This window comes from Ascaphus truei, chromosome 17, assembly GCF_040206685.1.
Source record: "Ascaphus truei isolate aAscTru1 chromosome 17, aAscTru1.hap1, whole genome shotgun sequence".
Lineage (NCBI taxonomy): Eukaryota > Metazoa > Chordata > Amphibia > Anura > Ascaphidae > Ascaphus > Ascaphus truei.
In genome coordinates this window covers 10,321,733-10,347,505 of record NC_134499.1, presented here as the reverse complement: position 1 = coordinate 10,347,505, position 25,773 = coordinate 10,321,733, and the positions used below count along the sequence as shown (strand labels likewise).

Here is a 25,773-nt window from a genome sequence, read left to right as displayed (position 1 = left end):
GGGACCGACCCCTTAACCCTGTCACTGCCATTAGTACACTTTGCCCCTAGGTGGGACCGACTCTGTAAAGCAATATGTAACATTTTCATGTCGCCCGAATGCTTGTTTCCCTTTCTGTGGGTCCTGTAAAATGCTTATCAAGTTCCCTCTGTCTTTCCCACTGATTTGGTTGGTAAACACGGCATTATAATGACAAGAATAGCATGGAAGCCAGAGTGTGGCCTCTCCTAGCTGTACATAGCCAAGCTTTCCTTTCATACATTGGTACGGATAAAACACCTTTACCATTAATGAATGTCTGGTTATACCCGCTACCAGCTACACGTTGCATAGCCAGCAACAAACCTCACACGGAGACCCAGAAGATCACAAACGCTGTCTGTGAGCAGGTTCCTGGCTTTGCACTTCTGTAACTCAGGCTGTGCTGAAACATTGTGTAAGGCCTCGGGCATGGTGCCTCGGATATGGTGCCTCGGGCCGCGCTGATCCGTGCTCCTGCGCTGCCTCGCCTGCTCAAGCAGGAGCTTTTTTGCGTCCTGGCAGGCGAGGCAGTGAGCGCGCTTTGGGGGCGTGGTGGGAGGCGGAGCTAGTCCCTCGCTCCCATTGGCTGTTTTCGGTCACGTGACCGCTCCTCCGCTCCCCTCAGCGCCGAAATTTAAACTTGCCTGTCTGCTCAAAATTTCTCAGCCTCCGCACGCATGCGGGAGCGGCTGCTAAAGCCGCGCTGATCACAGATGCAGGGGGTAAGTGCATCTGCTCAGCGCGGCTCAGCACGACCTGCTGTACTATGTCCCAGGCTTAATGCGGCAGGTATAAGCTTATAGGGGTTCGTGTTAAAATGGACAAGAAGCAAAAGGTGACACTGTGTGCTCGTTTGCATGTGACTACCCAGAATCCCTTGCTGCAGTGGAAGCCCTGTGTGCTAATATATAATGGTGACGCGCAGGTTGATGTGTGAATGTGCTCACAATGTGGGGTTTTTATTTAATGTACGGTGGAGGGTTTTTGTCACTTTTTTTTTTTTTTTTTACCCACCATAACTTTTTAATGTCTGGTTATAAAATGAAGACATAGTCCGTTAGATTGTGAGCTCTTCGGAGCAGGGACTCCTCTTCCGAAATGTAACGTTCATGTCTGAAGCGCTTCTCCCTTTTGTGTTATTTATTTTATTTCTTATTTATATGGTGTCTGTGTGTAATTTTTTTCTCTTTTTTCCTTCTTTAAGCGGCCGTCCCCGCCGATCGGCGTTGGTTACTTTAAAAGATCTCGCTTTTCCCAGCGCAGTTGTTATTTTTCTAGCCGCGGGTTGATGCGCGGTGAGGGTGATAATGCCAGGTCCCTGGTGGCTGCGGCTGCGCGCGCGCCGCACACAAGGCACAGCCCTCTATGGGGCAGGTCCCTGCCGACGTGCGTGCGCGCACATGCCGCGGTGCGCCACCGCCGTGGCCAAAAGACAAGATTTTTGTCTCTTGGCGCGACGGCCGAGCATTGGCCACGTCACAGCGTCGTTTCCGCCAATGAACGCGAGCCGGCCACGTGACGTCGTGCAGCCGTGACCACTGGGGGCGTAGCCTTATGGAGAATCCCTCGCCGTTCGGGCGAGGTACGGTAACGCGGCAGTCCGCGCTGATCGGCCGGTCCAAAGCGGTCTTCCTTTTTTAAATCCGATGCTCCATTCAAGAGATAGAAGCGATTGAAATGTTACGTGTCCACCCGGGAGGTTAAAATGGAGCCTAGAGAGGGGCGCAAGCTTTGCTGGGGGGCAGGGGGGGGGGAACGGCGGTTACAGAGGCCTCTGTAGCATCACTTGCCTGCTGCAAGCCGGGTCTTCGGCGACGCGTCGCCATGACAACGCACGGCGGGGTGACGTGACATCACATGACCCGCGACGTCATTTGGCGCCAAGTTCTTACAGAGGGGAGGGGGGCGTGAAAGCTGGGGCTCTCAGGCAGGCGAGCGCACGCAAAAAACTTTTCGCACCCCTGGTCTAATGGTTCCCGTGGTAACCTCAGAAGCTAGAGAGTAAGGAAATATTGCTGCTTTAAGAGGGTCTTTAGGAGTTGGAAGGTATGGGAAGCTCTTATACAGACATCCAAAAAAGAAAGCACAGGTGCGCACCAAGGTGAGAGTAATATAGTGTATTACAGCAATAAAAAAGTAAACACTTACATATAATAAAACTTTAATTCATCCAGGTCTGGGCGATATCCTCTTCTATTAGGCTCCACTATAGAGGGTATAAAGGGGCGATGTCAGATTCCCTCCAGATGGCAGTCCCGCGCGCTGGCTCTGTAGCACTGACTGCAATCCTGCCTCCACGGGTGTCGGCGTGGTATGTGGCGAAGTGCGCATGCGTGGGAAAGAAGCCCTCTGTAGCCGTCTGTGGATGCCGGTCCATTTGAGGAATCGCGGCCGGAATGGATACACTTGTGTGTATGCCAGCTACCAAGGTAGGGGTAAGCTGGTTACACAATTCGCGACGCGTTTCGTATACTTCAGGCATTTCCTCAAACGGACCGGCATCCACAGACGGCTACAGAGGGCTTCTTTCCCACGCATGCGCACTTCGCCACATACCACGCCGACACCCGTGGAGGCAGGATTGCAGTCAGTGCTACAGAGCCAGCCCCAGCGCGCGGGACTGCCATCTGGAGGGAATCTGACATCGCCCCTTTACACCATCTATAGTGGAGCCTAATAGAGAGGATATCGCCCAGACCTGGATGAATTAAAGTTTTATTATATGTAAGTGTTTACTTTTTTATTGTTGTAATACACTTTATTACTCTCACCTTGGTGCGCACCTGTGCTTTCTTTTTTGGTTGCCTGGCTCTGCCGACGGAGTTCTCCGGCGGGATCCATCTTTGAAGTGAGGGGAGACACTTCGAATCACAGGAGCTGCAAGAGGAAGGAGAGGAATCACTTTTCCATATCCATAGGAAGCGAGAGCGCGGACTGGACATTCCCTTATACAGACATGTTGAAGTTGTGATGTCTTTTAACCCCATGATGTCCCCGTGGCATACCCACCACATCATGGGCCTTCATCTCGCTGCTCTTGGGTTAGAGTGCAGAATGCGTTGGATAAGGGATGCGTCGGCGATGCAACGATCACATAATCCCTCCGGGGAGCAGTCACGTGATGGCTAAGTGCCGGAGGGGCCGTGGCACGCAAAGGGTTAAAGGATCGACATCAAACTTGAACCAGACGTACGCTTTTCCTGGGCCAATAAGGCTACTAGAATCCTGCACTTTGGGGTATAAATACCTTGTTATTAATTCATGGCGCCTTGATGCTCTTCTCTCAGAGTTACTTTGTGTTGATAAACAGACGATGTTGTCATTTGGCCAAGTGGAGCAACTCCCCGCCCTCCCTGTGGGACGGCGGCTGGTTCCCAGGGTCAGTGACAATGTGTCGCTCTGTGGCCAAGTCCTGGTGAGAAGCGAGCCGGCTCCCAGACTGCTTTGCAGGTGGGGGCGAGAGAGGAGCAGGGGTGAGAGTGGCTCAGCTTCCCACCCCCAGGAAACCCCTCCACTCCTTTTCCACGCTGGGAAAACCACATCCAAGGACGTCTTTAATGACCAGGTTATCGGGTTGTAGGACGAAGGGCAGAGTTTCGGAGAATTGCAAAGATGTATTATTTAGACATGGGGTGCTCCACTCCAGTCCTCAAGACTCCCAACAGGTCAGGTTATAAGGATATCCCTGCTTCAGCACAGGTTGAGCCGCCTGTGCTGAAGCAGGGATGTCCCTAATACCAGGCCCTTGAGGACTGGAGTTGCGCACCCCTGCACTAATCAGTCCACCCCAAAAGTTGATGTATAGTATCTAATGTCCAACATCTTCACTCTTTGGCAAAGCGCTCTGGAGCGCGAAACGCGTCGGAGTAATTGTTTGCCCGTGCCATACTCCATGATGTCACGCACTCAATAAATTGCTTTTATTGTATCCTTTTGCGCTTGGCCCGATCGTTTTTCGCGGTGCACCGCTTTTTTTTCCTCCCCTTTTTTGGAATCGTTCCTTATGATCTGTGCCCATGATATTTGCTCCGGTGCTTTTTGCAACTACGATTTTGGAGCCCAATTTGCAAACCACAGGTCACGCCTCGTCGTAAGAAATAACCATTGAAATCCGTAATGATCTGGAATAAGTGCGAGCCCGTTTACACGCCTCCTCTCCCCCCAAACCTGCCTGACCCCCATAATCACACGACCTTCAGTACGTCTCCTGCAGCGAGGGGTTCTGGGTAATGACACACAGGCGGAGGCTCTGGCCCCTGGAATAGACATTGCGAAGTGGCATTCGGTCTCCTAACCCTTTCTCTGCCATGGGGCAGGCTTACACAGTGCCGGATATTGGTGGCCATAAGGGAAAAGGCTTAGACACCATGTTTAATGTTCTGAAAGGCAGCCTGAGCCCCATTATAAGGGGTTTCTTTATCAGTGAAGTGCCCCCAGGGCTCGAGGTGTCTCTGCTGCTGGATCTTTCAGTTCTTGGACAAGGTCTGGGTCAGCGATTTTTACCTGTACATAGAATAGTTGAAAAGGGGTCTGAGGGCAAGAGGTTCGGTAATGCCGAGGGGGGGAGGAGTGGCAGATACAATGGCCCTCACTGGGTTCAGGGTATGTCTTGGGGATATTCAAAGGGTTAAAAGTTGAAAACCTTGAAAATACGTGCGATGGTTTAATTTCTTTTAAAATGGGGTCAGCCCGCTACATTTAATTCAAGGGGGCTCAACTCCAGTCCTCAAGCCCCCCCAACAGGTCAGGTTTTCATGATATCCCAACTTCAGCACAGGTGGCTCACTCAGAGGCTCAGTCAAAGACTGAGCCTCTGAGTGAACCACCTGTGCTGAAGCAGGGTCTAATTGAGCCACCTGTGCTGAAGCAGAGACACTGAGCCACCTGTGCTGAAGCAGGGACTGATTGAGCCACCTGTGCTGAAGCAGGGATACCCTGAAAACCTGGGGTGCGGGGGGGGGGGGGCTTGAGGACTGGAGTTGAGCCCCCTTGACATGCCACAGCCATTAGGCCTCTGGTCCCAAGAAGGAACTACCCCTGTAACATATATATTAAGCTACTCGGTAAGACCCCACCTTTTCTAAGCAGTGAGGTATCTGACGGAGTAGCGCTGCTTAGTAAATACGGCCCACTAAGGCTGTACTTGGGTTTGAGCTGCTGGCTTCTCCGACGATGTTTAAATAGGGAAGTGGTGATACTAACTGCATTCTTTTTCATGGTCAAATTCTGCTTTTCTCAAAACTTCAAGTGGTGGGGAGGGCCCTCCAAACCGAAAGCGTAAAATCGCAGAGCGCTGACTTCCCGCGTGTGAAATGAGTCAGCGAGGTGTCCGAGACGCGTCAAACCAACGCCAGTCGAGGGGGCCAGGCCTCCCTTCTACTCGGTACCAAGATCCATTCCTGATTGAAAGAGGCAGCCCCTGCAATAACCTGAAAGCACTTGGCTTTGTGAACCGGGTATTAACCCTTGCCTGTCCATGTAAGGTTCCAGATTAGTTTGGGACAGTCCTGGGTTTTTACGGATCAGTTCCGAGTCAGATGAAACTGAATGACGGACAGTGGCGTGTTTAATAGGTGAAACGGAGATGATCAGACAGGTAATATAAGTATTTTAAATACATTTTTAAATTGTTACCTGTAATTGCTTCGGAGAGTCGTACAGGGGTTTACAGTCTTCAATGTCCACGTTTACCCAGAACTGACACCGGCATGTTCACCGGTTATGGTCCTGGGAACCGGAGCGTCCCCAGAGCTGGTCCCAAATATGCAATGGATCTTTCTAAAGATTCTAGTTAAACTGATTTTTTTTTTAAACATTGTCCCACTAATTTGGTCTTCCCCTTGAAAGCAGAAATCTTCCACCCACCCCCAATTTATTTATATCAACCAGGGGTCTCCCGGGGCCGGACCCCGGCACGCAGAGCTCCGGGGACTCCCTGGATGCAAGTACTGGCAAAAAATGAAAGCTGACCTCACAGCTTCTGATTGGCTGACCTCACAGCCATCTCACCGTGTCAATGCTTGCTATTGGCCCGCCAGAGTGAGGCTTACCCCAAGCCGCCATTCTGTTTGTTCCAGACAAGAATTCTTGTAAGGGAATTTCAGAACGAAAGCCGTAATTGTTTTATATATACTAGCTATACCGGGTGTAACATGCGCAGATCTGAAAGGTTATTAACTAAACATTACTCTCCTACTCGTATCATTTGTCCGCTCCTCTCCTTGCTGTCTCTCTGTTTCCTCCTCCTACTGACCTTAGCAACCCTGTAACAGCTGAATCTTTGTACGGAAACATACCCAAGATAAATAGATATAGATAGTTATATAGATAGATTAGTGTATTCGGACTGCAGTTGAACCGTGCTTTTGTCTGGTCAGTCGCGGTGAGCCCCTCCCCCCCCCCTAATGATGACATTTCGGCTTCTTATTGGATTGCTGCGCCCGCCATCTTTGAAAATGCAGGAAGTGCATCAGCGCCGGCTGAAAATAGTGTACGATTACTGGTGTATCTGCAACCTATATATTGTGTGTGTTACATACATTGTGTATGCAAGTCAGCAAGAGCACCCACACAAGTCTTACTTTTCCCAGTGCATCAGGAAGAAAGACTGTCTACATGTTTATATATCTATCCAGCTATCTTCTTTACTCTCTGTGCTCTCTCGCTCACGCTCTTTCACTTTTCCGCTCGCTCTTCCCCTTTTGATCTCTGTTTCGCTCTTTCTTTCACTCTGTCTGTCTCTCTTTCGCTCTCTTTCTCTTTCTGCCTCACTCAGTAAGCTATTAATACTAAGGCCTTATTTGCTGTTTGCCTTCCTCTTCCCCTGCTCACATTCCTGCTGAATACTTGTTCCCCCACATGCTTCTGCTTTGCCCTATTTGAATGTATGTGTATATATATGTATACACACATACACACATACACACATACACACATACACACATACACACATACATGCACGCACTTTATTTCATATAGCCCTCTTCTCCCAATGGGACTCAAAGCGCGTCACAATTACAGTATAGCGCGCGGTACGCAGTACATAGCATTGTTACAGATACATTCCCTGCCCGCAGAGCTTACAATCTGTTTTTGGTGCCTGAGGCACAGGGAGATAGTGACTTCTCCAAGGCCACAAGGAGTGGTGTGTGTGTGTGTGGTGTGTGTGTGGTGTGTGTGTGGTGTGTGTGTGGTGTGTGTGTTTCTCATCCATAGACAAATGTAATCTCTTGAAGTGAATCTCTTAATTTATTTGTGTCCTGTGGAAAAAATGTTTCCCGTGGTTCTGTCAAATGATCATTAGAAATGAAGTTGTGCTGTAATAAAATAAACCCTCAGCCATACTCCATTTGTTGCTCAACGCTACCCGCCAAGCCACCGGCATCTCGGATGTATGATGTATTGTATCCGTTCCATAGAATGAGCGCAACAAGCCGTGATACTCTCTCAGTAATGATCATGTGCCGGTCGTCGTACATCTGGGACTCGGGGACATTGTCCTCTACTTATAGCTGTTTCGGTAACCATTGGGATCATGTGCCGCCTTCCATTTCCCTTCACAACGATCCTGTCTGGGGGGCTGGGGTGGGGGGGGGGGGAGGGGTTAGATGCAGGACGAGGTCTCCCTTAGAAAAGGAACACTCTGAGGGCGTGGCGTAGCCACTACGTTATTGGGTCTCTGGGGTGCAAGACCCCATTCTGTAGTGGCTGCGTCTTGGGGGGGACCCAACGCGTTCATCAGGGAGTCAGTTCCCAAGAGGGTGAAGGGAGAAGTAAGGACTGATGATCTCTGCCGTCTTATTACCGTAAAAATAAGGGCCCCGTGTTTGCTAAGCAGTCTTGAAGTCCGTGGCCTGTTGTGGCCTCCAGCGCTGGAAGATGTCTTGTGGTAGACGTCTGCTTGGTAAATATAGGCGTAAAACCATCTCCGAGCATTTGGTCACAGTACAAACATTTAACATTGACATGTATTTTTAAGGAGCCCCTGCCATTCGCTCACTTTGGTCCCAGATGGTCCCTACCCCATAAGCATTCTGGGATTGTTGTAAGAATGGGCGTCCATATCCCACCTTGCCAAGGGCTGTCTGTTTAACCCTGTGAGTGCCGCCTGACGTTCTGGCACACCTACGATGTGGTGGCTACGTTGTTGCTTTTAAGCTTGGTTATATAGGGGAGATTGCGCTCTGCGTTCCTGTGAAGCGCTGGACACGATCTCGCTGGCAGGGGAGCAGACAAGGACCCCCTTTTTTCTCTTTCGTTCGTGTCCTCAGTAACTCCGTGATTGCTCCAAGGAGCGGGTCACGTTGCCGCCTTGTGCCGGAGGGGGTGTGGTAGGCTAGGTCCTTCGGCACGCAAAAGGGTTAACAAGTCTGGGATGGGGAGGCTGTCCTGAATCTGGGTATTCTACGCTTTAACCTACTGTACCCCCGTTACCACATGGCGCACACTCTACGTTATATGCGTCCTATTCTCCCAGCTGCACCTTAAACTTGTCTATTAACATGTTGAGGGGATCTGGTTCTAACACCTAGTACAATATAGATGGGGTGGTCAGCTGCAGTCCTCAAGGGCCAAAGATGCCTAAAGCTTCTTCCAATGTGACAAAAATACACAGTGCAATACCTATATATGCTCTTGAAAAAGGGGTCATTTAGTTTAACCCTTTGGCCAAAGCCTCTTAAGCCTGCTGCCACTTACAAGGCATGACCGTAGCAGGTCCTAACACTCCCTGGGTTAAAATTCTTATTTACCTGTATAATTACAGGAAGAATGATCACATTGGATCTGTCGTAACCTGGCAAAATGCAACTGACCTGCCAACTTGGAAAGTAGGGAGGGGCGAGCTTAAACCTTGGGGGGAGGGGCCACTACTCTCCCAAAAGCAGCTGAGGTAATGGTAGGGGTTTCTCAGAGCTTGTTGGGTATGTGTGTCCTCAAGGGCCACCAACAGGTCAGGTTTTCCGGCTATCCCTGCTTCAGCACAAGTGGCTCAATCAGTCCCTACTTGAGCACAGGTTGCTTGGTCAGTCCCTGCTTCAGCATAGGTGGGCTCAATCAGTCGAAGCCTCTGATTGAGCCAGCTGTGCTGAAGCAGAGATCCTGAAAACCTGACTTGTTGGTGGCCCTTGCAGACTGGAGTTGGCCGCCCCTGCAATAGAGTGACCCCGAGTAAGTGCAGAAGAGATGTGGATGTGAATGAGCTAGTTGGTCACTGGTACAGCGAGTGCAATGGCTGCTGGGCCAGGGCCCGTCTCATACAGTGCATTACACCAATTCCACATCCACAGCCTTCTTGGTAAGATAAGTGTGTGTGTTTGTGTGTATAAATACATTTACATGTATATCTTTTTATCTGTCACTAAAACTAATTGCAACTTCCTCCCAGCACCCACAGCGACGGAAGCAGCCGAGCTGCGCTGCGCTCCACTTCTGCTATCTAAGAGAGGGTGCTGGGGAAGTGGCTGCACTCTGAGTCCCAGCGATGGGGGTCTGGCGAAGGGACGTGGCTCTCCGCTGTGCGAGTCCTGATCTCTCTGTCTCTCTCACCCCACAGTCCTGCAGCTGAAGCTCCAGCAGAGGAGGACACGGGAGGAGCTGGTAAACCAAGGAATAATGCCACGTGAGTACCCGAATCCTTGTTTTTGGGGAGGGGGTATTGCATGCACAGAGCATGACATCTATAATGTGGCATTCCCACCCAGACCAGAGCACCGGATGTTTGCCAGGGTTCCACGCCAGAGGTGGCTGCATGGATGCCTCTCACAGGACTGTAATGCTTCATGTTGTTTATATAGGGCAAGCCATAGGTGCAATGCTATATACAGCAGGAGCTGCAGCACTGGATATAGTAACGCGCCGTGTCATTAGATAGGGAAGACGTACGGAGTGAATCGCTGCAGGATCTGTCGCCCAGAGAGCTTACAATCTTAAGAGAACACTTGCGATGCCCTCGGCTAAGCCACGGGAAGGGGGCCACGTAGGAGGACGGTTGATTGGAGATTAATTGGGAAGTGTTGGGTACATTTTTGAAGTTAGAAATTCAGAAGCACGAACATTTAAAAAAAAGGGGGGGGGGTGAGAAAGCCGTGTATGACGCAATGAATGGCTGGTCTCTGGCAGCAAAGGGTTAAGCCATTGATCGATGAAACAATAAAGGCTAAACCTATAATTATTTTTACGCTGACCTGTGCACTGTGCTGGGTCCCCCTGAAAATGAGTCATTCTAGTTCGAGAACAGGAACCTGAAAAGTGCTGGGTGTTATAACCTTCAGAGTGCCTCTGCCTGCCGATGCTCACGGCGTTTCACACACCAATGCAAACATCCCCTTTGTGTGGAGGAGTCGTTATTACTATAGGTTAGAGAGGCGAGGCTGCCGGAAATGCCGTGAACACATCCGGCCGCACCATGCTCATCAACAGAGGGGTGTGGGGCCACATCTACCTAATGTTTAACCCCCGTGCACCTGGACGGGGCTCTCCCTCCTAGGAACCCCACAAACCAATGGCGTGTTTAGGGGATCGGATCTGGGGGAATGACACCTTAATGATGGAAAGACTCCATGATGTAATGCCTGGGGGGGTGGGACATTTATTCACGACTCGTATCAAACAGCCGACGGTTCCACCCACCGAGCCTAAAAAATGTCCACACCGCGGCTTTTAGTACGTCGGAGACCTATAGATTGTCGTTTACGACTTGTAAACATAGTGCAGAGGGACCGTGCCCCACCCCTCTCATCCCTCTCACTGTGTGGAGATGCGGGGAGCGGAGATGCGGGGAGCGGAGATGCGGGGAGCGGAGATGCGGGGAGCGGAGATGCGGGGAGCGGAGACGCGGGGGAGGTTTGATTTCCCTTTTGTGTTGTATCACTATGTGCTGGACAGGAGTTTGCGCATGGCAGAACCCCCCACTCATCTTTATGGGCTCTAACAAGGGCATGGTGGGCTAAAGGCTGATTAAACACTTAATTAACAACCCCCGACCCCCCACTGTTTTGATGGAAAGTATATTCTTAAGTACCAAGGAAATCGAAACCACCAAACCTTTGCTTTTAACACGGTTGCTTTTGTTTAAAAGGACCGTCCCACATCGCGTGCCCAACACCTTGGTTTTGTTTTTTTCTTTCTTTAACAATTTTTCTGTTTTTAATTGGCTTCAATCCGCCCTGAAGAAAAAATGAGTCACTTTCTATTTTCTCCGGGTCCCTCTAATGAGCCTATTATCTGGTAATTATCTGGTAATTATCTGGTAATTATCGCCCTTTCTCGTGATCTCTCTTTTAAACTTATTACTCTGCCGACACTAGCCAAACAAAGCATCAAAGGGAGAAAACACTTAACAAAGAGCTTAAGTAAAGACTGCAAAAACATGGCATTTGGTTTCTGGGGAGACATTGGAAGTCAAAATAATAAATACGTGTGTGATCTGTTTGCAAGTGGCGTGAATCACCGACACTTAACCAAGTGAACATTTCCATTAGCTCACTGGCTGCCAGAAAGGGGCAGTCCCTACTAGGGGCAATTACATCTAGGTTGGGTTTTTCATATACCAGGTGGAATTGCACCTTGTGTGTTTTTTTGTTTTTTTTAAATCCCATTCACTTGAATGGTTAAGACGTTACCACCATTTAGCAAACCTGGGCCATCGTGTTCCTTTCCTGGGGGGGGGGAGTGAAGTATTGCCAAGGCCAAATATATATACATTTGGCAGCCAGCTCGTTGCTTAGGCAGCGAAGGTGTGTGTGTGTGTGTGTGTGTGTGTGTCGTGTACATATACATAGCCGTAACTTACACGTTGTGTCAAATATATATAATTACATGCTGGGAAAATAAATAAAATAATTTTCAAGTCTTTTAATGTATGTAAAATGACATTATTATAATCTATGTAAATGACATTATTATAGCTTCTGTTCCTAAATGTTTTCTGATCTGGCCCGTGCAGAACGCGTTGGTCAGCCCTGGAATAGAGGGTCCCCCCACCTTTTCTGTATAAAGGTGCAATCTCACGTAGCCGACCAAAGGGGGAAAAACCTGTGAACAGTTTGACAATGGAATTGTACAGCAAATATTTCACTGCTTTTGTTTCACTGGAAATGTTGCAAATGACATTTCTGAGGGTCTCTGAATAAGGGGGCTTTTGTCAGTCAACAGTTTCCTTTCCCCTTACCCTGTCCTTATCAGAGGGGTAATAAAGATAAGGGGGAGAGGCAAGAAGTGACAGTGTGCTCATTTGCATATCATTACCCAGAAGCTGCAGTGGAAGCTTTGTATGCTGCGGCCATGGTGATCGCAACGGTGCGCAAGAGTGCGCACGCGGCGCGATCGCATACATGTGCCTCTATGAGGCTGTCTATAGAGCGCGCCAACGCGCGCGGGAGCAGAGGCGCCGGCGCTCGCGATGTAGGAGGAAAAAGAAAAATCTGTTTTTTACTCGTGGCGGCCGGGCGGCAGCCAGGTCATGTGAGCGTTTCGTCCAATGAGGGCGAACTAGCTCCGTGACGTCACGGCCACGCTTATTTAATGCAACAAGTAAATGTGGGGATTAAACGCTCTGGGCATTGTAATGTCATCCATGCAGTGGTGCTGCTTCTTCATGGACCAACGTTTACACTTCTCCAGGACTGATACAGCCACAATATTCATTCTCTCTCTCTCTCTCTCTCTCTCTCTCTCTCTCTCTCTCTCTCTCTCTCTCTCTCTCTCTCTCTCTCTCTCTCTCTCTCTCTCTCTCTCTCTCTCTCTCTCTCTCTCTCTCCTTCTATACTCGTTGCACAAAACAAAGATTATGCAAAAACAGTGTTTCAGTTCAGCACAAAAAGGGAAGCGAGTCGCGGGGGTGTTACCCCCCCCCCCCCACACACACACAAACACATGAGGGAGTTACCCCACACACACAGGGGGGGAGTTACCCCCCCACACAAACAGGGGGGGTGTTACATACACGGGGAGGTGGAGGAGAGTTACACACACGGGCAGACACACACACAGGCTCTGAGAGGTTTGTAACTCGGGCTGCGGTGTAGAAATGCTCTTGAAATTGTTGTAGAACAAACACACGCATATACACACACACACTCTTAAATACATGCGCGCTCACTTATATACGGGCGCACTCACTTATATATACACTCTCTCCTCCCCTCTCCCCGTCTTCCCCTTTCTCCCTCTCTCTTCTATACTCATTGCACAAAACAAAGATTATGCAAAAACAGTGTTTCAGTTCAGCACGCAATAGCACACACAGAGGGAGTTACCCCCCCACACGGGGGAGCTGCCCCCCCCCCCCACAAACACACACAGGAGGTGAGTTCCCCCCCGTGTGTGTGTGTGGGGGGGCGGTGAATTACCCCCCCCACACACACACGGGGGGGGAGTTACACCCACACACACACACGGGGGGAGGGGGAGTTACATAGGAATCAAGATGCTAAGTAGCAGACAGGTGCTGCTGATTAAATGCCCTTGATTAATTGATCATCAGCAAGTGTGACCACCTCTATAAAAGCCAAAGTTTTAGCAGTTTGCTGGTCTGGAGCATTCAGGTGTGTGTTAACACAATGGTAAGGAGGAAAGACATCAGCAATGACCTTAGAGAAGCAATTGTTGCTGCCCATCAATCTGGGAATGGTTATAAGGCCATTTCCAAACAATTTAAAATCCATCATTCTACAGTGAGAAAGATTATTCAAAAGTGGAAAACATTCAAGACAGTTGCCAATCTTCCCAGGAGTGGACGTCCCAGCAAATCCACCCCAAGGTCAGACCGTGCAATGCTCAGAGAAATTGCAAAAAAAACAAGAGTTACATCTGACTCTACAGGCCTCAGTTAGCATGTTAAATGTTAACGTTCATGACAGTACAATTAGAAAAAGACTGAACAAGTATGGTTTGTTTGGAAGGGTTGCCAGGAGAAAGCCTCTTCTCTCTAAAAAGAACATGGCAACACGGCTTAGGTTGGCAAAGTTGCATCTAAACAAACCACAAGACTTCTGGAACAATGTCCTTTGGACAGACGAGACCAAAGTGGAGATGTTTGGCCATAATGCACAACGCCACGTTTGGCGAAAACCAAACCCAGCATATCAGCACAAACACCTCATACCAACTGTCAAGCACGGTGGTGGAGGGGTGATGATTTGGGCTTGTTTTGCAGCCACAGGACCTGGGAACCTTGCCGTTATTGAGTCGACCATGAACTCCTCTGTATACCAAAGTATTCTAGAGTCAAATGTGAGGCCATTACGCTTGGCCGAAATTGGGTAATGCAACAGGACAATGATCCCAAGCACACCAGCAAATCTACAACAGAATGGCTGAAAAAGAAAAGAATCAAGGTTTCATTGGCCCAGTCAAAGTCCAGACCTCAACCTGATTGAAATGCTGTGGTGAGACCTTAAGAGAGCTGTGCATAAACAAATGCCCGCAAACCTCAATGAACTGAAGCAACATTGTAAAGAAGAGTGGGCCAAAATTCCTCCACAACGATGTGAGACTGATAAAGTCATACAGAAAACGATTACTTCAAGTTATTGCTGCTAAAGGTGGTTCTACAAGCTATTGAATCATAAGGTGTACTTAGTTTTTCACACATAGCTTCTCCATTTTGGCTTTATTTTTGTTTAATAAATCATGACACGGTGTAATATGTCATGTGCTGTTGTTCATCTGAGGTTGTATTTACCTAATTTGAAGACCTGCTAAGGAACAGATGATTGTTATTATGTCCTGATATGTCAAACCATAGAATTGAAAGAGGGCGTACTTTCTTTTTCACACAACTGTACGTACCGACGGGGTTAAAATATTCCCCTATTGTCCGGGATGAGGCTGTGGGGCTCTCTTCCTGTGGGTGAGCCGGCCACTTCCCTTGTTTCATGTAACCTCTTCAGTTGTTTCTGTGCCGGGACATTGACCCTGAAGCAGTTAGTGAGGATGGGTTTGTGCCGCAGCTGTTTGTGTGTTGGACACAATCACAAATGCCAGAGGTGCAAATTGGGGAGGGGGCGAGCTGTTTTTGTGCTCATTTGCATTTCATTTCCCAGAATCCCTTGCTGCAGTGGTAGCACTGTATGCTAAGAGATAGCGGGGATGGCCAGGTTGCAGACCTGTCTGTGAATGTGTTCACAACGTGGAGTTGTGTTTGCTGTGCCGTGGAGGGTTTTTGTCACTTTTTTACCCACCATCACTTATATCATGTGTTTTTAATCCTACAAATGGAACCCAAAGCTGAAGTTTAACCTTTTGCTGTCAGGATAAGACACTGTGCAGGGGAAACTGCTCAGTGCTGCCTAGCGGAGAGGAGAAAGTGAAAATAAACACAGGAGTGGACGTGTGGAAGACCCTACTGCAGGATTTGGGCCTGTTAAAATAAACATTCAAATCAAAATCGGCCAAGAGCAAAGGAACATTGGGTTTGTTATCTGCTTACAGTCGCAGTTCCTCCAGCATCTTTATTTTTGACTTCTGAAAGATTTCGTCACTCACGGAGTCTGTTTTCACCTGCTTTTTATGCTTAAAGGAGTGCAGAACCTTAATTGACACGGCTGCTAATCCCCCCTCGCTTAGTGACATGAGTAGACCTTGGAGAACCTTCTCTGACAAAATAAAGATGAGACCCTTGTTTCCTGATAAGATTGTGTGTGTAGTTTTCATGGACAAGGGCTCTGTCCTACCTCGTGGAGTGTAGAAAGTGAGAAGAAACATGAGTTGTCATGTGAAAACTCTACTGCAGGCTTTGGGCCTTTTTATAGACCAGTGATCCTAAAATCAATCCTTTGGGTTACACAGGACGTTGTCGCTACATGATGGGGACTGGCACTTAGGGACTATGCCCGGCCCAAAGTTTGTTTTACAGGGTTCCATCGCGTCCTGCGTTTCCATTGAGTGAAACGGATGACATCCTCTTCCTGGAAAAAGGCCGCCACGGTCATGTGACCACTATTGAAAGCGGTCCCGCACTCTGCCACTCCAGTACCGCGACCCCACCGGCACTCTAAGAGTTAAAGGGCACCACATGGAGCTCATTGTTAAAATAGGTAATATTTGCACTGTTGTTTGAATTTTTTTTTGTAATGACCAGTTTGTACTGCCAAGGGTCCCGCAGAGACAAAACAACATTTGTCCCAGGTTACATCACAGCTGGAAGACAGGCGCTTTCCCCGGGGGACAGAGCGTCCGATTATACGCAGAGCGTCTTGCGAAATCTGCTCAAAGTTTGCAGCAGACTTTCCCTCGGGGCCAAAATGGGACGACGTCAATGTATTTTCTTTGAAGGTCAAAAACCGAGGTGGGAGAAAGGAGGGGCGGAGGGGGGGGGGCAGGAATTAGACTTGTATTGCACAGGCCAAATGCTATCTGTAATGCAGTGAGAACCTCCTGAAAAGGGCAATCCAGCTTCGTTTCCCTGTTAGTCTTGAAAGTGTTCTCTCTCTCTGTCTCTCTCTCTGTCTCTGTCTCTCTCTGTTCCCGCACAGTCTTCCTTCCAAACTTCCTGAAACCTTTCCGAAGTGGGAGGAATTCCGGCTGACTGGGATACAACAACATGGCGGATAGCATCAGGCGAAGCCTTCATTCTAGTACAGTACTTGGAAGAGGGCAAATAAACAGGGAGGCTGAGATCAGGGGCATTCTGGGAGGGAAAAGTAGACGGGGGGAGTCACAAATCCATTAACTGATATCGGAGCTCCCACCAGTGTTATTTCCCTCCCAGAATCCCTCCTGTTCCCATCCTCCGGTTTGTTGACTCCTCCTTCAGTGATGTCATCAGACTGGCATTAAAGCTTCATTACATCAGTAGACCGCGGCACTTTGTGGCAATAAGTCAGTCTAGCTTGTGTTTTGCTTAAAGCAGCTCTACGTGCTGATCAATCATTATTTGCCTTCGGTTAAGGTGTGTGTGTGTGTGTGTGTGTGTGTGTGTGTGTGTGTGTGTGTGTGTGTGTGTGTGTGTGTGTGTGTGTGTGTGTGTGTGTGTGTGTGTGTGTGTGTGTGTGTGTGTGTGTGTGTGTGTGTGTGTGTGTGTGTGTGTGTGTGTGTGTGTGTGTGTGTGTGTTAGATGTAGAGGTATCTCTGTTAGCCGAGCTTAATAATCAAAAATAAATAGATGATACCGTTCTGTGGCTAACGAAACGCTTTTATTTGTGCGAGCTTTCGAGATACACTGATCTCCTCTTCCGGCGATGTTACAATGAATGAAGCAAACAAAAGGTATACTTAAAAACAGGGCATATTGGAACGTTATCTGTGACTGAAACCTATCCCTCCCCCCTGTGTAGTATGCGATTTATGACTTGAGGTGTTAAATAGTCCGTGTGCGTGTAAATATAAATTCACCTGTGCTGAAGCAAGGACTGATTAAGAATATCCCAGCTTCAGCACAGGTGACAACGCCTGACCTGTGGGGCTGTCTTGAGCACTGGGGTTGAGAACTCCTGTGTTAGTGCACAGATTAACCCTGCAGTGACTGGAGTGCATCGTACTTTGGCCAGTGTTGGACGGCTTTTATCTTCCCGGGCAGCGGTCCAGTTATAACACCAAATGTGTGGGGCGTCCGCATGTACCCAGATGTTGTGGTCAGGGCAAGCTTTTAATACCCCCAGATTAGCGCCTGCTCTCACTCACGCCTGTCACTTGGATTTCCGTTCACGGGTTAACTCCTTCAGTGCAGCGATCCCCGGCGGCAAACCGCCATTCCAATCCCAGCGCATCATACAACACCCATTCCATAACCAAGGGCACCCGAAGGTCAAGCAATGGAGGTCATAAAGCCCCCAATATTTAGGTGGGTGAATAAAAGGATTTATCGAACAATGGGAATGTTACATCACATAACACCCACATTGCTAATGTGTGGGGTAAAAAATATGATATAATATTACTTTTATATTCTGTTCAGAATTTGTATTGGTCTTTCATTGTTGTAGTAATTCTGTATGTTATTATTGTGTCTGTGTTACTGTGATCCTTTCATTGTTGTAGTAATTCTGTATGTTATTATTGTGTCTGTGTTACTGTGATCCTTTCATTGTTGTAGTAATTCTGTATGTTATTATTGTGTCTGTGTTACTGTGATCCTTTCATTGTTGTAGTAATTCTGTATGTTATTATTGTGTCTGTGTTACTGTGATCCTTTCATTGTTGTAGTAATTCTGTATGTTATTATTGTGTCTGTGTTACTGTGATCCTTTCATTGTTGTAGTAATTCTGTATGTTATTATTGTGTCTGTGTTACTGTGATCCTTTCATTGTTGTAGTAATTCTGTATGTTATTATTGTGTCTGTGTTACTGTGATCCTTTCATTGTTGTAGTAATTCTGTATGTTATTATTGTGTCTGTGTTACTGTGATCCTTTCATTGTTGTAGTAATTCTGTTCCTGTTATTATTGTCTGTGTTACTGTGATCCTTTCATTGTTGTAGTAATTCTGTTTCTGTTATTATTGTCTCTGTGTTACTGTGATCCTTTCATTGTTGTAGTAATTCTGTTTCTGTTATTATTGTCTCTGTGTTACTGTGATCATTTCATTGTTGTAGTAATTCTGTTTCTGTTATTATTGTCTCTGTGTTACTGTGATCATTTCATTGTTGTAGTAATTCTGTTCCTGTTATTATTGTCTGTGTTACTGTGATCATTTCATTGTTGTAGTAATTCTGTTTCTGTTATTATTGTCTCTGTGTTACTGTGATCATTTCATTGTTGTAGTAATTCTGTTTCTGTTATTATCGAATCTGTGTTTCTGTGTTACTGTGATCATTTCAGCCTTTTTGGCTGTGATCACATTACATTTTGAATATATAGGTTTTTGTATTTTTGGTGTTTTCTGATGCTTCATGTGACCCGTCTGCTATTTATAAGGAGAATAATAGAAATACAGCCCCCCAAAATACTAGACTGGCTTAAAATGCACTCATTACGTTAACCTATAATAGATACCAGTGAAACAGACCATACATACAGTATAATAGCTTCTTATAGACATGATTGCTCGTTAATGCGTTGTGTTTATATAACAGAAAACGCCTTATTTTGTGTGTTACCTCACGTTGGAGGAAGTTCTAATGTCTGCTATATCTGTACAGTCCTGTATAGCCAAATATGATTGTAGTAACCATCCAAATAATACTGGTGCAGCAGTATTTAATCTTATAATTATATAATGTGTATGTGTGTATACACACACACACACACACACACACACACACACACACACACACACACACACACACACACACACACACACACACACACACACACACACACATACAAAAGAACTTGCAATAACAAAAGTCCATATTAGACGGTGTACTGTAATATATAAAGATGCTATGTCATTATACCACGGGGCTAGAGCAGAGGTGGCTAACTCCAGTCCTCCAGGGCCAGCAACAGGTCCTGGTTTTTAGGATATCCCTGCTTCAGCACAGGTGGTTCAATGAGTCCCTGCTTCAGCACAGGTGACTCAATTAGAGGCTCCATCTTCGACTGAGCTTCTGATTGAGCCCCTGTGCTGAAGCAGGGAAGTCCTGAAAACCTGACCTATTGGGGGGGCTGGAGTTGCTCCCCCCCTGCACCAACATATCAAAAAAACATAAGAAATATTGTTTATAATAAAAGTAATCCTTAGTATTGGGCTCCTCTTCCTGATGGTAGTGTGTGTATTGTAGTAGTCTGTGTATTGTAGTATCCTCTATTATTTAGTAAGTCCATGCACAACGCCTACCGGGAGTGAGTGAGCGGGGATACCGGGAGTGAGTGAGCGGGGATACCGGGAGTGAGTGAGCGGGGATACCGGGAGTGAGTGAGCGGGGATACCGGGAGTGAGTGAGCGGGGATACCGGGAGTGAGTGAGCGGGGATACCGGGAGTGAGTGAGCGGGGATACCGGGAGTGAGTGAGCGGGGATACCGGGAGTGAGTGAGCGGGGATACCGGGAGTGAGTGAGCGGGATACCGGGAGTGAGTGAGCGGGGATACCGGGAGTGAGTGAGCGGGGATACCAGGAGTGAGGGAGCGGGATACCGGGAGTGAGGGAGCAGGGCTACCGGGAGTGAGTGAGCGGGGATACCGGGAGTGAGTGAGCGGGACAGCGGGAGTGGCCGTTGTATCGGCAAATGCAAGTCCCCGATAACCAGCGCCTGGCCCATACATAGATATGGAGTGAAACACATTCAGTCAGTTCTTTTTCCATAAGGCGGCACTCGCACTCTCTGGCCGCCGGTAACTATCGGATCGAAGGAACTCAAAGCGCAAAGTGCGGAATTAAGCAGAGATCAGAGTCAAAGATATCCCCTAGACCAGGGGTGCGCAAACTGGGGCCTGACATTTTCTGGGGGGGAAGGGAAGGCGGCGCTTACAGAGGCCCAGCGCTCTTCCCCACAACATTTAAATTACATGCCGGGGAGACCGTGCAAGGCCCCTGTAAGGTCCCTTACCTTGTCTCCGGCTGCTCGCCATGGCATTGCGGCGTCAAATGACGCTGCGTTGCCATGGCAATGTGACGTTGCGTGTCGTCAGAACGCCGGAGACCAGGTAAGGCGAGGGTGGCGAGCAGGGGTGGAGAACAGGTGGGGGGGGGGGCGAAGGGGGAAAAGTGTGCACGCCTTAGACATTGTGCGAGATTGTGGTGTTATTAACAGTGAGAGAGACTTTGTTTGTAGAGGTGAAAGTGAGGGAGAGTGGGGGCGTAGGGGTGGCAGTGAGGGAGAGTGTGAGTGTAGGGGTGACAGTGAGGGAGAGGGGGGGTGTAGGGGTGGCAATGAGGGAGTGTGGGTTTAGGGGTGGCAGTGAGGGAGTGTGGGTGTAGGGGTGGCAGTGAGGGAGTGTGGGTGTAGGTGTGGCAGTGAGGGAGAGTGTGGGTGTAGGGGTTACAGTGAGGGAGAGTGGGGGTGGCAGTGAGGGAGAGTGTGGGTGTAGGGGTGACAGTGATTGTGGGTGTAGTGGCAGTGGAAGGAGGAAACAGTGTTCGTTCTGTTTTGGACATGCTAAGCTTCAGGTAATGGTGGGACATCCAGGAAGAGATTGCAGAGAGACAGTTGGTGACACAGGACAAGAGAGGAAAGGAGAAGTAAATTTGGGTGTCATCAGCAAAAAGTTTCTATTTGTTCATTGAGAGAGTAGATGTAGCGCGAGGAGAGCAGAGGGCCAAGAACAAAGCCTTATGGGACCCCAACAGAAAGAGGGAGTGAAGAGGTGGAGACGCTAAAGAAGGAAACACTGAAGAAGCGGTTGGATAGGTAGGACGTGACCCTCAAGAGGGCTACGTCACAGAGGCCAATGGAGTGCAGTGTGTGTAAAAGAAGAGAGGGGTCAACAGTGTTGAAGGCAGCAGAGAGATCCAGGAGAATTAATAAGGAGAAGTGGCCTTAGACTTAGCTGTGAGTAGGTCATTGGCCACTTTTGTTAGTGCTGTCTCAGTGGAGTGTAGAGGACAGAAACCATATTGCAAAGAGTCAAGCAGGGAGATAGAGGAGAGAAAGTAAGTCGAGCTGTTGCCTCCAAGCTACTTGAGCAACTTGTATAAGGGGAGAAGAGCGATGGGGCGGTAGTTAGAGAGAGGCTGGGTCAAGAGTGCTTCTTTAGAAAGGGCGGGATGAGAGCATGTTTGAAAGAAGATTGGAATGTGCCAGAGGAGAGAGAGATTGAGAGAGAGAGAGATTGAGAGAGATTGAGAGAGAGAGAGAGAGATTGAGAGAGAGAGAGATTGAGAGAGAGAGAGATTGAGAGAGAGAGAGATTGAGAGAGAGAGATTGAGAGAGAGAGATTGAGAGAGAGAGAGAGATTGAGAGAGAGAGAGAGATTGAGAGAGAGAGAGAGATTGAGAGAGAGAGAGAGATTGAGAGAGAGAGAGAGAGAGAGAGATTGAGAGAGATTAAAATTAAAATGGTGAATTAGGGTGGGGTTTAGTGTGCCGGAGAGGGAGCGGAGGAGATGTGAGGGAACAGGTTCAAGGGGACAGGATATAGGGCGAGATGAGGAGGCTGGAGGCCTCATCCTCAATCACAGGGGGAAATGAGCTGTAGGTGTGCAAGGGTATGTACGTGTCAGGATCAATGGTGAATTAGGGTGGGGTTTAGTGTGCCGGAGAGGGAGCGGAGGAGATGTGAGGGAACAGGTTCAAGGGGACAGGATATAGGGCGAGATGAGGAGGCTGGAGGCCTCATCCTCAATCACAGGGGAAATGAGCTGTAGGTGTGCAAGGGTATGTACGTGTCAGGATCAAAATACAGTAAATACAAATATAGGATAAGTATCTGCCGTCTAAATTTAGCATAGGTTGAACTTGATGGACGTGTCACTTTTCAATCGCATCTCTCTATCTATATATACACAGATCCCATCATAATCTGTTTTCCATTGCGGGGTACATCAGGTTATACGGAAACCGGGTTGAAAAACAGCAGCATGCTCGATCAAACGTTTAGCTACAAAGAGAGGATGTGGTGTGTGTGTGTGTGTGTGTGTGTGTGTGTGTGTGTGTGTGTGTGTGTGTGTGTGTGTGTGTGTGTGTGTGTGTGTGTGTGTGTGTGTGTGTGTGTGTGTGTGTGTGTGTGTGTGTGTGTGTGTGTGTGTGTGTGTCATTTCAAACATTTAAAATGAAAGCGCTCTCCCTAACATCACAGTTGCATTGCAGCTTTAAAAAAAAAAACAATCCACAGTACTCAATATTTATTTATTTTTTCCTCCATCTACTCTCCCTCCTCCCACTATACTAAACGTTTTAATATCTCGGTAGGGAAAACAATGTAATGTGGATGCTCGTCACCCGTAGGAAGCCTGAGTGTCTTCTGTCCGGTGGCCATTGGAGCGAGGCCGGTCCCAGTGACCACGTTGATATCTTGGATAAATACATTTCCAAGAGTTTTCAAAGTGAAAGACGTCGGTCCCGGAGGGTCCCCTAAAGGCTGGTGTAGGGTCCCCTAAAGGCTGGTGTAACGGGAGGCGGGATGGTAGAAATATTGCCGCTCTTAAGCGGTCTCATTTTGCAAGTATTTTAAGTTTTACATGATGTTTTGTGTTGAAATAGCTCCTTTGGTTGCTGAGTAGGTTCTATAACCAAAGTTGATGCGCACAGGGAAAAGTGCCAAGGTCAGAGAGAGACGTGAGCGTGAGTTGTCTAAAGTGAACCCGTAAACATAACCCAACACCTTTTTAAGATACAATTTCCCACCCACCCCCCCCCCCCCCCCAAGAAAATTGGGCGCGCGAATATAGAAACGTAGCAATGGACAGCCAATAAGGACCGTCTGTTCAATTTCATTACTCATTACGGAATCATTTGCCCACGTGTTGTGAAGCAGCTTTCCTGTGCTGGAGAAGATTTTCAGACCATTTGGAGTAGAGCCAGACTCTTCCAGCCAGCACTTATCTGCATATTAAATAGGAGCCATGGACTCAACCAGATCGATGGCTTCATATTGTACTGTTCCTCCTGCCATAGTGATGCCTGGTGCCCATCACACGCTCTCCTACATTCCCTGCTGTAAGGAGGCTTTGCCGTGTATCTGTTCCTCTGCCAGTGACACCGTGCTTCTTCCCTTTGCTCCTGGATGTGCCACCTGCCCATTTCGAAGCACAATTCCTTATTCTCCGGAAGGTGATGCAATGCTGTACTTCCCAATTACTCAAAGGGATCCCCATCGTATCCCCCCCGAGACTGCGCCCGGGCATAGTGGGGTCACGCGGTTCCCTTTAGAACGGCCGTTAATATTTCCCAATGTCCTGGCCAGCTCCTGACACAGCCTCACGCAATGTCCCCTTACACAATCAGACTTTAGTCCATGCTACACAACCCTTGGTTGGAATTGCACACCTGTTTCAGGAGCCGTGGTTCTGCAAGAAGCAGTCCCGGTCTGAGCGTGGTAAAAATGCCACTTGTGAGCACATTCACGTGTGTATGTCTTTATATAGCGCCGACGGTATACTCGCGCTGTACAAGACAGTACAGGAAATTATAATACAATAACCGCAGCAGAGGAAATTCCTGCCCCGGAGAGCTTACAATCTAAGTGGTATGTTGGGAGAGTTACAGAGACAGCAGGTGAGGGAATAAGTGCAGTAGATGGCAGGGCTTGGGCTCACTGGTGGGTAGTGGGACAGTAGCCTGGAGTCCAGGCTATTGGGATGCTTTTTTTGCGATGTGAGTTTTAAGGTTAGTAGGTATTAAATTAGATGGATTAATACCATTTAGCAGGGGAAGAGATGGCAGGGAGGCGTGGGTGAGAGCAGGTGTGTATATGACTGTGTATGTATATGACTGTATATGTATATGTGTATATGACTGGATTATGAGGGATATCCCCAGCAGCAAGGAAGAGGAGTAGAGAGAGGAGATGAATAGAGGATTTGTGGGGGTGCTTTTTAGTGAATGGTGTAGAAGTTGTTGGTAAAGGGGTGTGTAAATAGTGGTGCAGTGTATGGGCACAAGCATAGGTGGTGAGGAGGAGTGATGAAATGTGGACAGGAGGGGAGTGGGGAAGTTGGTGAGAAGAGAAAAGTTTACAAAGGAGTGAGGAAACAGCAAATAGGGGGGGCATAATGAGCTGCAGGGAGAGAGGTAGGAGGGGAGAGGTCCTAGGTATTGGAGGTGAGAGAGAGGTGTATAAATCACGCCTTGGAGGGCATAATAAGCTGCAGGGGGAGAGGTAGGAGGGGAGAGGTTCTAGGTATTGGAGGGGAGAGAGAGGTGTATAAATCAGGCCTGGGAGGGCAGCGTAGCACACTGGATTAAAAGCCGTTTAGAAAGGGAGTCTATAGGTGAAAAGAAATGTCGCGGACAGGTCCACAGCCCTGCGCTTCCCCATTATCTCCTGGCATACAATGCTTCCACTGCAGTCAGGGGTTCTGGGTGATGACATGCAAATGAGCAGTGTGTCACTTTTTGCTTCTTATCCATAATTTGTCTGAAATAAATAATATAATGGTCTCTATTTTGCATTGCAATCTGGTGTTTGTTCCCCATCAGGTTACCCAGGTGTGGGGCTTACCCTGGGGTTACCAGGTGTGGGGCTTACCCTGGGGTTACCCAGGTGTGGGGCTTACCCTGGGGTTACCCAGGTGTGGGGCTTACCCTGGGGTTACCCAGGTGTGGGGCTTACCCTGGGGTTGCCCAGGTGTGGGGCTTACCCTGGGGTTACCCAGGTGTGGGGCTTACCCTGGGATTACCAGGTGGGGTGTGGGGTTACCCAGGTGTGGGGCTTACCCTGGGGTTACCCAGGTGTGGGGCTTACCCTGGGGTTACCCAGGTGTGGGGCTTACCCTGGGGTTACCCAGGTGTGGGGTTTACCCTGGGGTTACCCAGGTGTGGGGCTTACCCTGGGGTTACCCAGGTGTGGGGCTTACCCTGGGGTTACCCAGGTGTGGGGCTTACCCTGGGGTTACCCAGGTGTGGGGCTTACCCTGGGGTTACCCAGGTGTGGGGCTTACCCTGGGGTTACCAGGTGGGGTGTGGGGTTACCCAGGTGTGGGGCTTACCCTGGGGTTACCAGGTGGGGAGTGGGGTTACCCAGGTGTGGGGCTTACCCTGGGGTTACCAGGTGGGGTGTGGGGCTGATCAGGTTCCTGTTCCTTTATGGTGTGTACATGTAAAGCGGCGAGCCAAGCGCTGTTTTATTTTTTCTTATTGTTTGATTTATTTTTTTTAAAACAGGATTGAAGCAAGGGGTCTTCTGAGCTGAACCCCGTGAATTTCAGCTCCGGGGACCCCTGCTTCCGGAGATACCTCCGTAGGGGGTGCTTGGCTAGCAGGGGTCACTTTA

General features: G+C 48.5%; 1 protein-coding gene across 1 annotated transcript in view; it reads left to right on the top strand.

Annotated features, from left to right (window-relative positions):
- MRTFA (myocardin related transcription factor A) overlaps positions 1-25,773 on the top strand; it is a 105,616-nt gene that overhangs the window by 39,214 nt on the left and 40,629 nt on the right. The window contains 1 exon segment of the mRNA XM_075573886.1: positions 9,575-9,640. Within this exon segment, the coding sequence (XP_075430001.1) occupies positions 9,575-9,640 (66 nt within the window).